Source organism: Rhinoderma darwinii, chromosome 1 (assembly GCF_050947455.1).
Source record: "Rhinoderma darwinii isolate aRhiDar2 chromosome 1, aRhiDar2.hap1, whole genome shotgun sequence".
Classification (NCBI taxonomy): domain Eukaryota; kingdom Metazoa; phylum Chordata; class Amphibia; order Anura; family Rhinodermatidae; genus Rhinoderma; species Rhinoderma darwinii.
In genome coordinates this window covers 656,541,328-656,558,340 of record NC_134687.1, presented here as the reverse complement: position 1 = coordinate 656,558,340, position 17,013 = coordinate 656,541,328, and the positions used below count along the sequence as shown (strand labels likewise).

The 17,013-nt window shown below is 43.5% G+C and overlaps 1 protein-coding gene across 1 annotated transcript in view; it reads right to left on the bottom strand.

The window, feature by feature from the left end:
- Positions 1–11,364, bottom strand: part of LOC142703713 (uncharacterized) — a 53,225-nt gene extending 41,861 nt beyond the window's left edge. The window contains exons 1-4 of the mRNA XM_075848247.1: positions 11,215–11,364; positions 1,354–1,517; positions 702–875; positions 494–617 (exon numbers count right to left, since the gene is read on the bottom strand). Coding sequence (XP_075704362.1) covers positions 494–617; positions 702–875; positions 1,354–1,431 — 376 coding nt within the window. The 5' untranslated portion in view covers positions 1,432–1,517; positions 11,215–11,364. The remainder of the gene's footprint in view (positions 1–493; positions 618–701; positions 876–1,353; positions 1,518–11,214) is intronic.
- Positions 11,365–17,013: the final 5,649 nt, after the last annotated feature.

Below are 17,013 nucleotides of genomic sequence, written 5' to 3'. Positions count from 1 at the left end.
GCGGCTTTAGGACTTTGTGATGAAATTACACTTCCTTTAATTGTAAGCAGTGACCCCGTGTTCTCTGCGGGTCCATGAAAATAATAATTTATTACATTGTTTTATAGGGACATTTCCATATTTATATAAAGATATCCCCTCCCCCTCCGCCTTTTCTTCTCTAGGGGAAATACATTTAGTTTTGATGGCCTTTTTTCTTAACTGAGATATGAAGACCTCGTATTATCCCCAAATGGAGAAATGGTGGCAGAAATTTCTGTGATTGTCCAACTCATCTGAACGTGGTTACTAAAAATTCATGTACCTACTGCAGAAAGAACCACATTCAGAAATATGGAAACTTCTGCGTGTGAACATAACCTAGTGCAGCACTGCAGCAAAGCAAGGAACGTGTGATCAGAGATCAGGAATCACATGTCTGTATATACTGCACATGACGAAATTTACACTTCAAAAAATAAACAAACAAAATATAATATCTATATCTTCTCACCTTGTGATGTGCGCGGCCGGTACTCCTCCATCATGACCTCCTCGTACAGATCCTTGTGTCCTTCTAGATACTCCCACTCCTCCATGGAGAAATAGACAGTGACATCCTGACACCTTATAGGAACCTGACACACACAATGATACAGTCATCACCCAGACACCTCCAGTGCTGTTACTGTAGAATTTCCCAGCATTCCCAGCAGTGTCACCTCTCCAGTCAGCAGCTCAGTCATCTTGTAGATCAGTTCTAAGATCTTCTTCTCATGTATCCGGGAGTGAGGGGGAGGCTCTGTGATGGGGCTCTGACTACTGCTCCATCCTCCTGACTCATGGATGATGGGAGTCGTACAGTCACCCGATGCCTTCTTCACTATTGTGTACTCCTGTGTATGGAGAGAGACACTTCGAGAACTGAACACAGTATTCCCCCCTCAGTAGAAAGAGGGAGATTGTGACCCCGCTGTATAGAGCTCTAGTGACCCCACATCTGTAATACTGGAGACCTCACCTACAAGACATTGAGAAAATAGAACGAGGCCAAAACTAAAAAGGAAGTAATATTGGGGGGACTAGATGGACCATGTGCTCTCCTCCTGCCGTCATCTTCTATGTTTCTATATAGAGGTCATCCTGATCCTCCTGGTTCCTTGTCATTCTCATTGCTCTACAACATTACTATTGCTGCATTGGTGACATGACACATAACTGACCATATTGGTGGCTGATCTTCAGCTTTTCTGCTGGTGGCTTCTTGACGTCACTTGGAAGGTCTGGACGCTGTTATACAGGACACTGGATTCTTCCTATTATGTATTGTCCCTTCCCTATGTGTGACTTGTTCTATAATGTAGTAAAGTTTACCTCTCCGCTCAACAGGTAGATGATCTCCAAGGTGAAGTCTAATATTCTTCTGCTCATCTCATTCCTGTCCTTGTCCATCCTTGGTGGGTCATTCAGGAGAAGGAGCGTTGTTGAGGAGAAGATGAGAAAACTGGAGGAACTGGAGGATCTAGTACTGCAGACGTCTTTATGAAGAAAGGAGAAGATGGAGATCATACAGGGGACAACATCATGTGTGACATACAGAACCTCACTTATTCATCATTGAGAGAAACATCTTCTCAGAGCCGTCACCACATGGAATAAAGGGGTATTCCCAACACGGACATTTCTCCCCTGGATATGCCAGAAATGTCTGATAGATGCGCTGTCAATTTCGATTGTGTAGAAAAAAAACAAAACCTAAAATATCATCATTTATAAATCCGGTCATTATTTTTGAAGTGATAAAAACTTCACCTTACAAAACGTTTTATTATGGATGTTTTTGAACTATAAACTATTAACTATTTCACTGATAAATGATGATATTTTACGACTTCTTTCAGCGTGAAGTATAAGGAGCTCAGAAACATTATTGTAAAGTGTCTTCCCATTTGCGGTCAGGACTGGATGACATTATTCGGGATGGTGTAAGAGTTATTCCACAGAGACCCCAACACGAGGACAACGTCTCCCCCCGAGTTTATGTGAGAGTGAAATACGGAGTCAGACTTGTCTCACCACTGAAGGTTATTTCCACCGTGGTCATAAAAAGCCGATCCTGGAATTATAACAGAGCTACAAATAGTTCTTGGTCTTGTACAGATAACGTAGATATAGATTATAACACATCACGTCATTTATCTCATCCGCTCTCTACAATGTCAGGGTCAATATGTCGGTTGTACAACATTAATGGTGCGAATACATAAACCTCTTCTAGAGAGTAACAAGAAAGACGCCAGTAATCCATCAGTCATGCCCAAAGGCGGCCATCCCCATGACAACACTGAACGTCATAGTGCGGGGGGAGAAGTACGGAGCGGGTTTACAGGCAGAGCCCGCTCCACACGCTGCGGGTGTATTACAGCTGACACCTCGCACTAACCGCCAGGATCAGAGAGAACGCCGATCCCGGACATTTAACTACTGTGGAATCTAAGCTTTTAGAAAGGGGGGCTTCTCGCAATGTAATCATGGGGTGCAAATGGACGTCATGGCAGCCTGGGGGGGGGGTAATAAAGTTCTGCCAACTTTCTGCTCCTATTAACCCCTTAATCTTAATCACGATATAATGAGATACATTAGTGTTACAGTGTATTGTACCAGCACTAGATCACGTCCCCCAGGGGTGTAATAAATATTTTTTTTTTAAAAAACATTTCTTCCTCTAAAGTAATGTAAAAAACAAAATGATAATCATAACCGGGATCACCGCATCCATAAAAGTCAAAACCATTGCAATATAACGTTATTTACCCCACACGGTGAACGCCGTAAAAAAACAAAACATGAATTGCTGTTTTTTGGTCACGTTAGCGCCAAAAACTAAAACGTAGTAAAAAGTAATCAAAAACTACAACCCGCCCCGAAAAAATAATCCCCAACAACGAAAAAATAATCCCCAACAACGAAAAAAATTAAAAAAGTTAGGAAAGGAGGGAAAAACGAAAACGAAACATGTCCTGGTGGTTAAGGGGTTAACCTGCGGTGCGGATTATAAACACGCAGGATATCGGATTTATACCGCGGATTCGCTGCGCATTTGTTGCAGAATTTCCCCATTAAGTTCAATGGGAAAGTCAAGTTCCGCAACAAACGCCATTGTTCCCAGAATCCTCTGCGGCTCCACCGCGTGTTCTCAGCTACACTGAAGGTTACATATAAAAAAGAAGGCGTCATATGACCCCTGCAGCCAATCACAGGCTGGAGAGGTCACATGTCATTATAGGGGTCTCCTGGACATAGCCGGAAGAGCAGGGACGTGTTGCTATGGTTGTAGGAGAGAAAGCAGAGAGCACGGCGCCACATAGTGCAAAATAAATGCTGGTAACAGATAGGCATATACAAGGTAGCGAGGGCAAAGGCTCACCTTGTAAGTTTGTGCTATACACAGGCACAATACTGAGAAAGCAGTAACCGTGAAGATTACCGCAGTAAATGAGAACAATTAACATGAACTAAAAACAATACACATTTTGATGTATAAGAGGACCTAAAGAGAGGCGCTGCTTTACTGAAGATAATGATGATGACAAGTGGTTAGCAAATAAATAACTGGTTTTAATAGAGATAAGTAGGATTATAATAGTATTATACGGTATGGGGACGTTATACTGTATGGGGGCGTTATACTGTATGGGGGCCGTTATACTGTATGGGGGCCGTTATACTGTATGGGGGCCGTTATACTGTATGGGGGCCGTTATACTGTATGGGGGCATTACACTCTAGGGGGGCATTACACTCTAGGGGGGCATTACACTCTAGGGGGGCATTACACTCTAGGGGGGCATTACACTCTAGGGGGGCATTACACTCTAGGGGGGCATTACACTCTAGGGGGGCATTACACTCTAGGGGGGCATTACACTCTAGGGGGGCATTACACTCTAGGGGGGCATTACACCGTATGGGGCCATTATACCGTATGGGGGCATTATACCGTATGGGGGCATTATACCGTATGGGGGCATTATACCGTATGGGGGCATTATACCGTATGGGGGCATTATACCGTATGGGGGCATTATACCGTAAGGGGGCATTATACCGTAAGGGGGCATTATACCGTATGGGGGCATTATACCGTATGAGGGCAGCTATGGGGGGCATTATACTGTATGGGGGCATTATACTGTATGGGGGCATTATACTGTATGGGGGCATTATACTGTATGGGGGCATTATACCGTAAGGGGGCATTATACCGTAAGGGGGCATTATACCGTAAGGGGGCATTATACTGTATGGGGACATTATACTGTATGGGGACATTATACTGTATGGGGGCATTATACCGTAAGGGGGCATTATACCGTAAGGGGGCATTATACCGTAAGGGGGCATTATACTGTATGAGGGCAGCTATGGGGGGCATTATACTGTATGGGGACATTATACTGTATGGGACATTATACTGTATGGGGGCATTATACTGTATGGGGGCATTATACTGTATGGGGGCATTATACTGTATGGGGGCATTATACTGTATGGGGGCATTATACTGTATGGGGGCATTATACTGTATGGGGGCATTATACTGTAAGGGGGCATTATACCGTAAGGGGGCATTATACCGTAAGGGGGCATTATACCGTATGGGGGCATTATACCGTATGGGGGCATTATACCGTATGAGGGCAGCTATGGGGGGCATTATACTGTATGGGGACATTATACTGTATGGGGCATTATACTGTATGGGGCATTATACTGTATGGGGGCATTATACTGTATGGGGGCATTATACCGTAAGGGGGCATTATACCGTAAGGGGGCATTATACCGTAAGGGGGCATTATACCGTAAGGGGGCATTATACCGTAAGGGGGCATTATACTGTATGAGGGCAGCTATGGGGGGCATTATACTGTATGGGGACATTATACTGTATGGGACATTATACTGTATGGGGCATTATACTGTATGGGGGCATTATACTGTATGGGGGCATTATACCGTATGGGGCATTATACCGTATGGGGGCATTATACCGTATGGGGACATTATACCGTATGGGGGACATTATACCGTATGGGGGACATTATACCGTATGGGGGACATTATACCGTATGGGGGCATTATACCGTATGGGGGCATTATACCGTATGGGGGCATTATACCGTATGGGGACATTATACCGTATGGGGACATTATACCGTATGGGGACATTATACCGTATGGGGCTTTATACCGTATGGGGGCCATTATACCGTATGGGGGCCATTATACCGTATGGGGGCCATTATACCGTATGGGGGCCATTATACCGTATGGGGGCATTATACCGTATGGGGGCATTATACCGTATGGGGGCATTATACCGTATGGGGGCATTATACCGTATGGGGGACATTATACCGTATGGGGGACATTATACCGTATGGGGGCATTATACCGTATGGGGGCATTATACCGTATGGGGGCATTATACCGTATGGGGGCATTATACCGTATGGGGGCATTATACCGTATGGGGGCATTATACCGTATGGGGGCATTATACCGTATGGGGGCATTATACCGTATGGGGGCATTATACCGTATGGGGGCATTATACCGTATGGGGGCATTATACCGTATGGGGGCATTATACCGTATGGGGGCATTATACCGTATGGGGGCATTATACCGTATGGGGGCATTATACCGTATGGGGGCATTATACCGTATGGGGGCATTATACCGTAAGGGGGCATTATACCGTAAGGGGGCATTATACCGTAAGGGGGCATTATACCGTAAGGGGGCATTATACCGTAAGGGGGCATTATACCGTAAGGGGGCATTATACCGTAAGGGGGCATTATACTGTATGAGGGCAGCTATGGGGGGCATTATACTGTATGGGGACATTATACTGTATGGGGCATTATACTGTATGGGGGCATTATACTGTATGGGGGCATTATACTGTAAGGGGGCATTATACTGTAAGGGGGCATTATACTGTAAGGGGGCATTATACTGTAAGGGGGCATTATACTGTATGAGGGCAACTATGGGGGGCATTATACTGTATGGGGACATTATACTGTATGGGGACTTTATACTGTATGGGGACTTTATACTGTATGGGGACTTTATACTGTATGGGGACTTTATACTGTATGGGGACTTTATACTGTATGGGGACTTTATACTGTATGGGGACTTTATACTGTATGGGGACTTTATACTGTATGGGGACTTTATACTGTATGGGGACTTTATACTGTATGGGGACTTTATACTGTATGGGGACTTTATACTGTATGGGGACTTTATACTGTATGGGGGCCATTATACTGTATGGGGCCATTATACTGTATGGGGCCATTATACTGTATGGGGCCATTATACTGTATGGGGCCATTATACTGTATGGGGCCATTATACTGTATGGGGGCATTATACTGTATGGGGGCATTATACTGTATGGGGGCATTATACTGTATGGGGGCATTATACTGTATGGGGGCATTATACTGTATGGGGGCATTATACTGTATGGGGACATTATACTGTATGGGGACATTATACTGTATGGGGACATTATACTGTATGGGGACATTATACTGTATGGGGACATTATACTGTATGGGGGCATTATACTGTAAGGGGGCATTATACTGTATGAGGGCAGCTATGGGGGGCATTATACTCTATGGGGGCATTATACTCTATGGGGGACATTATACTCTATGGGGGACATTATACTGTATGGGGCATTATACTGTATGGGGGCATTATACCGTATGGGGGCATTATACCGTATGGGGGCATTATACCGTATGGGGGCATTATACCGTATGGGGGCATTATACCGTATGGGGGCATTATACCGTATGGGGGCATTATACCGTATGGGGGCATTATACCGTATGGGGGGCATTATACCGTATGGGGGGCATTATACCGTATGGGGGGCATTATACCGTATGGGGGGCATTATACCGTATGGGGGCATTATACCGTATGGGGGCATTATACCGTATGGGGGCATTATACCGTATGGGGGACATTATACCGTATGGGGGACATTATACCGTATGGGGGACATTATACCGTATGGGGGACATTATACCGTATGGGGGACATTATACCGTATGGGGGACATTATACCGTATGGGGGACATTATACCGTATGGGGGCATTATACCGTATGGGGGCATTATACCGTATGGGGGCATTATACCGTATGGGGGCATTATACCGTATGGGGGCATTATACCGTATGGGGACATTATACCGTATGGGGACATTATACCGTATGGGGACATTATACCGTATGGGGACATTATACCGTATGGGGGCATTATACTGTATGGAGGCATTATACTGTATGGGGGCATTATACTGTATGGGGGCATTATACTGTATGGGGGCATTATACTGTATGGGGGCATTATACTGTATAGGGGCATTATACTGTATGGGGGCATTATACTGTATGGGGGCATTATACTGTATGGGGGCATTATACTGTATGGGGGCATTATACTGTATGGGGGGCATTATACTATATGGGGACATTATACTGTATGGGAGCATTATACTGTATGGGGACATTATACTGTATGGGGACATTATACTGTATGGGGGCATTATACTGTATGGGGGCATTATACTGTATTAGGGCATTATACTGTGTGGGGACATTATACTGTATGGGGACATTATACTGTATGGGGACATTATACTGTATGGGGGCATTATACTGTATGGAGCATTATACTGTATGGGGGCATTATACTGTATGGGGGCATTATACTGTATGGGGGCATTATACTGTATGGGGCATTATACTGTATGGGGACATTATACTGTATGGGGACATTATACTGTATGGGGGCATTATACTGTATGGGGGCATTATACTGTATGGAGCATTATACTGTATGGGGGCATTATACTGTATGGGGGCATTATACTGTATGGGGGCATTATACTGTATGGGGCATTATACTGTATGGGGACATTATACTGTATGGAGCATTATACTGTATGGGGCATTATACTGTATGGGGCATTATACTGTATGGGGCATTATACTGTATGGGGCATTATACTGTATGGGGGCATTATACTGTATAGGGGTATTATACTGTATGGGGACATTATACTGTATGGGGCATTATACTGTATGGGGGCATTATACTGTATAGGGGTATTATACTGTATGGGGACATTATACTGTATGGGGCATTATACTGTATAGGGGTATTATACTGTATGGGGACATTATACTGTATGGGGCATTATACTGTATGAGGCATTATACTGTATGGGGGCATTATACTGTATGGGGACATTATACTGTATAGGGGTATTATACTGTATGGGGACATTATACTGTATGGGGCATTATACTGTATGGGGGCATTATACTGTATGGGGGCATTATACTGTATGGGGACATTATACTGTATGGGGACATTATACTGTATGGGACATTATACTGTATGGGACATTATACTGTATGGGGGCATTATACTGTATGGGGACATTATACTGTATGGGGACATTATACTGTATGGGGTATTACACTGTATGGAAACATTATACTGTATGGGGCATTATACTGTATGGGGCATTATACTGTATGGGGCATTATACTGTATGGGGCATTATACTGTATGGGGCATTATACTGTATGGGGACAGCTATGGGGGCATTATACTGTATGGGGGCATTATACTGTATGGGGACATTATACTGTATGGGGCATTATACTGTATGGGGCATTATACTGTATGGGGCATTATACTGTATGGGGACATTATACTGTATGGGGACATTATACTGTATGGGGGCATTATACTGTATGGGGACATTATACTGTATGGGGACATTATACTGTATGGGGGCATTATACTGTATGGGGTATTACACTGTATGGGGTATTACACTGTATGGGAACATTATACTGTATGGGGCATTATACTGTATGGGGCATTATACTGTATGGGGCATTATACTGTATGGGGCATTATACTGTATGGGGGCATTATACTGTATGGGGACAGCTATGGGGGCATTATACTGTATGGGGGCATTATACTGTATGGGGACATTATACTGTATGGGGCATTATACTGTATGGGGACATTATACTGTATGGGGACATTATACTGTATGGGAGCATTATACTGTATGGGGACATTATACTGTATGGGACATTATACTGTATGGGGGCATTATACTGTATGGGGACATTATACTGTATGGGGTATTACACTGTATGGGAACATTATACTGTATGGGGCATTATACTGTATGGGGCATTATACTGTATGGGGGCATTCTACTGTATGGGGAATTATACTGTATGGGGACAGCTATGGGGGCATTATACTGTATGGGGGCATTATACTGTATGGGGACATTATACTGTATGGGGCATTATACTGTATGGGGGCATTATACTGTATGGGGGCATTATACTGTATGGGGGCATTATACTGTATGGGGCATTATACTGTATGGGGGCATTATACTGTATGGGACATTATACTGTATGGGGGCATTATACTGTATGGGGCATTATACTGTATGGGGGCATTATATTGTATGGGGGCATTAGACTGTATGGGGGCATTAGACTGTATGGGGGCATTAGACTGTATGGGGGCATTAGACTGTATGGGGGCATTATACTGTATAGGGGCATTATACTGTATAGGGGCATTATACTGTATGGGGGCATTATACTGTATGGGGGCATTATACTGTATGGGGGCATTATACTGTATGGGAGCATTATACTGTATGGGGGCATTATACTGTATGGGGGCATTATACTGTATGGGGGCATTATACTGTATGGGGACATTATACTGTATGGGGACATTATACTGTATGGGGCATTATACTGTATGGGGACATTATACTGTATGGGGACATTATACTGTATGGGAGCATTATACTGTATGGGACATTATACTGTATGGGGGCATTATACTGTATGGGGACATTATACTGTATGGGGACATTATACTGTATGGGGACATTATACTGTATGGGGACATTATACTGTATGGGGACATTATACTGTATGGGGACATTATACTGTATGGGGCATTATACTGTATGGGGCATTATACTGTATGGGGGCATTCTACTGTATGGGGGCATTATACTGTATGGGGACATTATACTGTATGGGGCATTATACTGTATGGGGGCATTATACTGTATGGGGACATTATACTGTATGGGGGCATTCTACTGTATGGGGACATTATACTGTATGGGGGCATTATACTGTATGGGGCATTATACTGTATGGGGCATTATACTGTATGGGGGCATTAGACTGTATGGGGCATTAGACTGTATGGGGCATTAGACTGTATGGGGGCATTATACTGTATGGGGCATTAGACTGTATGGGGCATTAGACTGTATGGGGCATTAGACTGTATGGGGGCATTAGACTGTATGGGGGCATTATACTGTATGGGGGCATTATACTGTATGGGGGCATTATACTGTATGGGGACATTATACTGTATGGAGGTATTATACTGTATGGGGCATTATACTGTATGGGGCATTATACTGTATGGGGGCATTATACTGTATAGGGGCATTATACTGTATGGGGGCATTATACTGTGTGGGCTGAATCGGGTGTGTAGGGGGCGGAGATTGGGCTGGATTAGAGCTGCGGCTTACACGCTCCGCATCGGTTGTCCGTCTTTAGGGTATGTTCACACGGCCTATTTACGGACGTAAATCGGGCGTTTTTGCCCCGAATTACGCCCGAAAATAGCGCCTCAATAGCGCTGACAAACATCTGCCCATTGAAAGCAATGGGCAGACGTTTGTCTGTTCACACGAGGCGTAAATTTACGCGCCGCTGTCAAATGACGGCGCGTAAATAGACGCCCGCGTCAAAGAAGTGACCTGTCACTTCTTGGGACGTAATTGGAGCCGCTATTCATTGACTCCAATGAATAGCAGCGCTAATTACGGCCGTAATTGACGCGGCGTTCAAGCGCCTGCACATGCCGTTACGGCTGAAATTACGGGGATGTTTTCAGGCTGAAACATCCCCGTAATTTCAGCCGTTACGGACCCCCGCCGTGTGAACATACCCTTACGCTACTTGAAAGTTGGGAGGTCGTGTACAAAATACGACTCGTCCCACAAAACATCCGACCAATACAAAGACCAGAAATAACAACTTACCCCAAAAAGACCGGCACTGGAGGTGTTAAATCCCGGCTAGGGTCACTCAATGATTAACAGTTCTCTGTATAGATACTCATACAGGGGTGACTGATAACAGAGAGAACACTCGACCAGCGCTGCTCTCTACCTCATACACAGAAATAGCTGAAGGACCTGTGATGACGTCACCACCATGTGACCGGGGCAGGAGGGACGGAGCCTATCAGTGGAGTAGACGTGAATGAAGGACCATTGATCTCAGAATCACGTGAGCGCTGCATCAGGGGGCGGAGCTTAGAAGTACAGAACCGTGATGATGATGATCACGTGACATGAGGGGTAATGAGGATCATGTGACCAGTGCAGGAGTGATCGGAGCTAAGCAGTGCGAAATATAATGGGTTGTGGCTAAAGGAGCTGTGATGACGTAATCACCATGCGATCAATGCAGAAGGGGCGGGGCTTATTAGTGGGCAGGAGACGTGAGGGACGACAGACTTGTGACGTACCTTGACGGGCGGGTCTATGTGAGGGTGCGGGGCTAGTGTGCTGTGTGGAGAAGTGATTATCACGTGACGTTATAGCCCATAATAACAGCCTGGACATCCTGGGAGTTGTAGTTCTCTCTTATACCTCCTCCCTGTAATGTCCTCTGATATCACATAATAACAGTCTGGACATGCTGGGAGTTGTAGTCCCCTCCTCTTATACCTCCTCCCTGTAATGTCCTCTGATATCCCATAATAACAGTCTGGACATGCTGGGAGTTGTAGTTCTGTCCTCTTATACCTCCTCCCTGTAATGTCCTCTGATATCACATAATAACAGCCTGGACATGCTGGGAGTTGTAGTTCTCTCCTCTTATACCGCCTCCCTGTAATGTCCTCTGATATCACATAATAACAGCCTGGACATGCTGGGAGTTGTAGTTCTCTCCTCTTATATATCCTCCCTGTAATGTCCTCTGATATCACATAATAACAGCCTGGACATGCTGGGAGTTGTAGTTCTCTCCTCTTATACTCCTCCCTGTAATGTCCTCTGATATCCCATAATAATAGTCTGGACATGCTGGGAGTTGTAGTTCTCTCCTTATACCTCCTCCCTGTAATGTCCTCTGATATCCCATAATAATAGTCTGGACATACTGGGAGTTGTAGTTCTCTCCTTATACTCCTCCCTGTAATGTCCTCTGATATCACATAATAACAGTCTGGACATGCTGGGAGTTGTAGTTCTCTCCTCTTATACCTCCTCCCTGTAATGTCCTCTGATATCCCATAATAATAGTCTGGACATGCTGGGAGTTGTAGTTCTCTCCTCTTATACCTCCTCCTGTAATGTCCTCTGATATCACATAATAACAGTCTGGACATGCTGGGAGTTGTAGTCCTCTCCTCTTATACCTCCTCCTGTAATGTCCTCTGATATCACATAATAACAGTCTGGACATGCTGGGAGTTGTAGTCCTCTCTTATACCTCCTCCTGTAATGTCCTCTGATATCCCATAATAACAGTCTGGATATGCTGGGAGTTGTAGTACTCTCCTCTTATACATCCTCCCTGTAATGTCCTCTGATATCTTATAACAGCCTGGACATGCTGGGAGTTGTAGTTCTCTTCTCTTATACCTCCTCCTGTAATGTCCTCTGATATCACATAATAACTATCTGGACATGCTGGGAGTTGTAGTTCTCGCTTCTCATAGCTCTTCCATGTATTGTTCTCTGATATCCCATAATGACAGTCTGGACATGCTGGGAGTTGTAGTTCTCTCCTCTTATACTTCTCCCTGTAATGTCCTCTGATATATAATAACAGCCTGCACATGCTGGGAGCTGTAGTTCTCTCTTTTACCCATCGCTGTAACGTTCTCTTATATCCCATAATAACAGTCTGGACATGCTGGGAGTTTTAGTTCTCTCCTCTTATACATCCTCCCTGTAATGTCCTCTGATATCACATAATAAAAGTCTGGACATGCTGGGAGTTGTAGTTCTCTCCTCTTATACCTCCTCCCTGTAATGTCCTCTGATATCACATAATAAGTCTGGACATGCTGGGAGTTGTAGTCCTGTCCTCTTATACCTCCTCCCTGTAATGTCCTCTGATATCACATAATAAAAGTCTGGACATGTTGGGAGTTGTAGTTCTCTCCTCTTTTATCCCCTCCCTGTAATATCCTCTGATATCCCATAATAACGGCCTGGACATGCTGGGAGTTGTAGTCCTCTACTCTTATAACCCTCCCTGTAATATCCTCTGATATCCCATAATAACAGTCTGGACATTCTAGGAGTTGTAGTTCTCTCCTCTCATACTTGTCCCTGTAATGTCCTCTGATATCCCATAACAACAGTCTAGACATGCTGGGAGTTGTAGTCCTCTCCTCTCATACTCCTCCCTGTAATGTCCTCTGATATCCCATAATAATAGTCTGGACATGCTGGGAGTTGTAGTTCTCTCCTCTTATACTCCTCCTTGTAGTGTCCTCTGATATTACATAATAACAGTCTGGACATGCTGGGAGTTGTAGTTATCTCCTCTAATATATCTGTTTTCTGTAATGTCCTCTGATATTACATAATAATAGTATTCCGGAAGTCATAGCTCAAAATATAGGAAACTGAAATTTAGACGAGTGTTCCAACAGACACTCCAAGAATGTTATCCAGGTGCTAAGCATGTATTAGATCGATATATATATCGAGAGAGGAATAAAACACACAGACAATGCTCGCATGTTCAAAAAACTCCTCTGAGGTTTATTGCCAAAATCAATTACAATAATATCATTCAAAAGGGGTGTAGGCGTGAGGTTAACCAATCAGAGGCAATGTGACAATAACTCTGATTCAGCCAATAGCAAACAATGAGAATATTTCATATTTAACCAATAGCATATATCGCTGCAGAATTTACTTTGTCCCTTAACTTTGGACATTATCTGCAATTGTCTATGAGTTCCAAATGAATGAATGCTCTCTCACTGGTGGATCTGAGAGAGGCCGGCCGGCTGGAAAGAGACCATGACGTGCAGTGTCAGTGTTCAAAACAGTCTCTGCCCCTAGGAGGGGCAAATGCATCTTTATTTATAAGGAAATGAGAGTAGGCGTTCCCCTCATAATTGCACATATACATTCTACATATGGTAACATACAGAATCCTCATCTTAGTATGTATCTTTAGCCAAAAGAAATACAATGTCTTCAAGTCTTGTCACGTCCGCCTCTGTAACAGCTGAATGTCATAAACCAAAAGGCTTAGAATAGAATAGCCCCCCCCACCCCCCCCCCCCCTCTGTAGGCTGTTGTTACAGCAGTTCTGTAATCACCAGTTACACCTATCCATAGCAGTAGATAATATATAGCACTTTTATGTTCACACATATAAAGATATTAAAATATCTTTGACAATTCCCTTCTTTTGAACATAAATTTGCTTAGCCGTGTATTAGAATACTCATTCACCGGCTACATTCTGATCAGATCCCCTGAATCAGGGCATCCCGTTGTGCCATTCACCTTTGGATGGGTACTCAGTATACGTGTCTAGCAATAGGTGAGTGTACAGCGTTACATACTGTACACACCTGAAGATTTAGGGAATTCCAGGTTTTACAATTTAGGCAATACCATCTATTTTGGTGTCGTGCTACGGCTTGACAAATAACTTTATCAGGTATGGACGCATTCAGTGTCACGTAAACCGGTGGCCCTGTATGTCGCCTCCTTTCTCGGTTCTTAGGGTGGTGGGTGGAACCACATGCACTTTAATATCCTGCGCTGTTTTCTTAACTGCTGATACTTTTGAAATCAAACATAGTACAAGTTTAAACATAATATATTTCTATCTATGTAGCTGCTTGTAGTCTGGCTATGGTACATACTCCTTGTGTTCTGGTTGCTCCCAACTACTTATATGCCTCAAACCCACATATATGAAGTATATGTTGGGTGGAAACACGTCCCCTGGAGTGATTCAACACTGCAATCCAGCAGAACAAGATCATGTCCCATCCGGTGGCTTTCATCGATGCCACCTCTTTATTAGTTAGATGATCTCGTATTGCGCTTTCTAGGCCCTGCGTCATCCATTTTATAGCTGTCTCGGAGCACTGGAAGCTGCGAGTGTGGTCGCAACAGTACCATTACGCCTTGATTTCCGTAGTTTCCAAAATAGAAGTAGGTATATACCAGCTGGAGAATCAGTGACGCTGAGACCAAGTTCTCAATAGGAAAGATTCTCATTTATTATCATATACAGCGTATATTTATAGGACACAGAACAAATAGCACAACTCATAGAGAGTAATCAGCAAAGGGAGAATCCCTCCCTCTGACCTTGAGCGCCATCCCGAACTGTTACTTGTATAAACTGTTTTACTGCCAAAGAGAAATAACTGAGTATTCGGCAGAGCATCTGCAGATCATTACAAGGCAAACTAAAAAAACAAAAATGAATATTACACTGTGCAGTGTATACTGACACAAAATACAAAACATGAATTTTGAAATTATTCCTTCACAAATCCCACCTTTTGTGATAAATTAGGTTACTGAATTACCCACGAATGGAACTTTGGCTACTTCCTTCAGCGAAGGCAGGGCTTACGGAAGTGCTTTTCTTCACCTGATTCACCATAGATCAGTGACCTAATATCTCACAACAATCTTTCATTATATTATAGAGCCCTTTTACCAAAAGCTGTCCTTATTTTACAAAAAGAAGAACAATTACAACATGTTCGTATCACAAACAAAATCATTAAACATATAAGTGGTTGAAACAGGTAACTTAATATTTTTGAGGCCGTGGGTGAGAACCCTGTAAAGATGTCATACCAATGATGTGTAGTGACATCCTGAAGTTGCGATGCCAAGTGTGTTAAATGGCCTCCAGTAATAGTGGTTGCCATTTTGACCGTTTGTAAACTCACATTGTGCGCTCATCATTCTCCTCATCTGGTCAGACTCTAGTAATATTTCCCTAAGTTTATTCAGGGGTAAAGTAAGATTTTGGTAGGGTAAATGTTCTGGTACCAATACTGTACTAATAGTTTCCTCTAGATTAGGAGGAAACACAATGGTTTGGTTGTTCCACTGTATGTGTGTAATATTATACATACATCCTGAAAAAGGCACCGGTTTTACTGAAGGGTGTTAGAGTTTCTGGTTTGTTAGTTATTATACATATATGCTGTGGACTGATTTCGACATATACATGTAGGTATTCACTAGGTATTATTGTGAATGCACATATGTTGTCTACGTGTTCCATTAAACAGGGTTCATACATAGCAGATTGTTGGTTACATACATACCCTGGTCTGTTAGCTGACATAAGTCTATGTTATGCGTCTTGTTGTTGGTGTCAATATGGGTGCCCATAAATATTTGTATGGTCCCATTCAATAACAAGGGACTTGGTATGGAGTGATTCAGACAAACCTGTGTTAGTTCAGCCAATGGCAATGCTTAAGTAACTTTCAACTATGCGATTGTCTATAGGTGAAATCACAACAAGTCATATTAACATGGAGGGTATAAGTTAAATTAACTACTCCTTGGTCTATTTTGACAAAGACAACTCGTCTGTCCCTTCTCCCAATGTACCAGGAGCAATCAGATCTTGAACGCGTTATATTGAAGACGTTACACTCAGTGTTTGCTATGCAATTAAACCTGTCCTGAGTGCGATTTTGTGTAGAATATTTCCAGTGCCATGGCATGATGTCAGTCATTATTTGTTTAGTCAAATGAGCAGGAGCGTAGGCAGCCGTCCATAACCAGCATATGCCAGACAATACTTGTAAG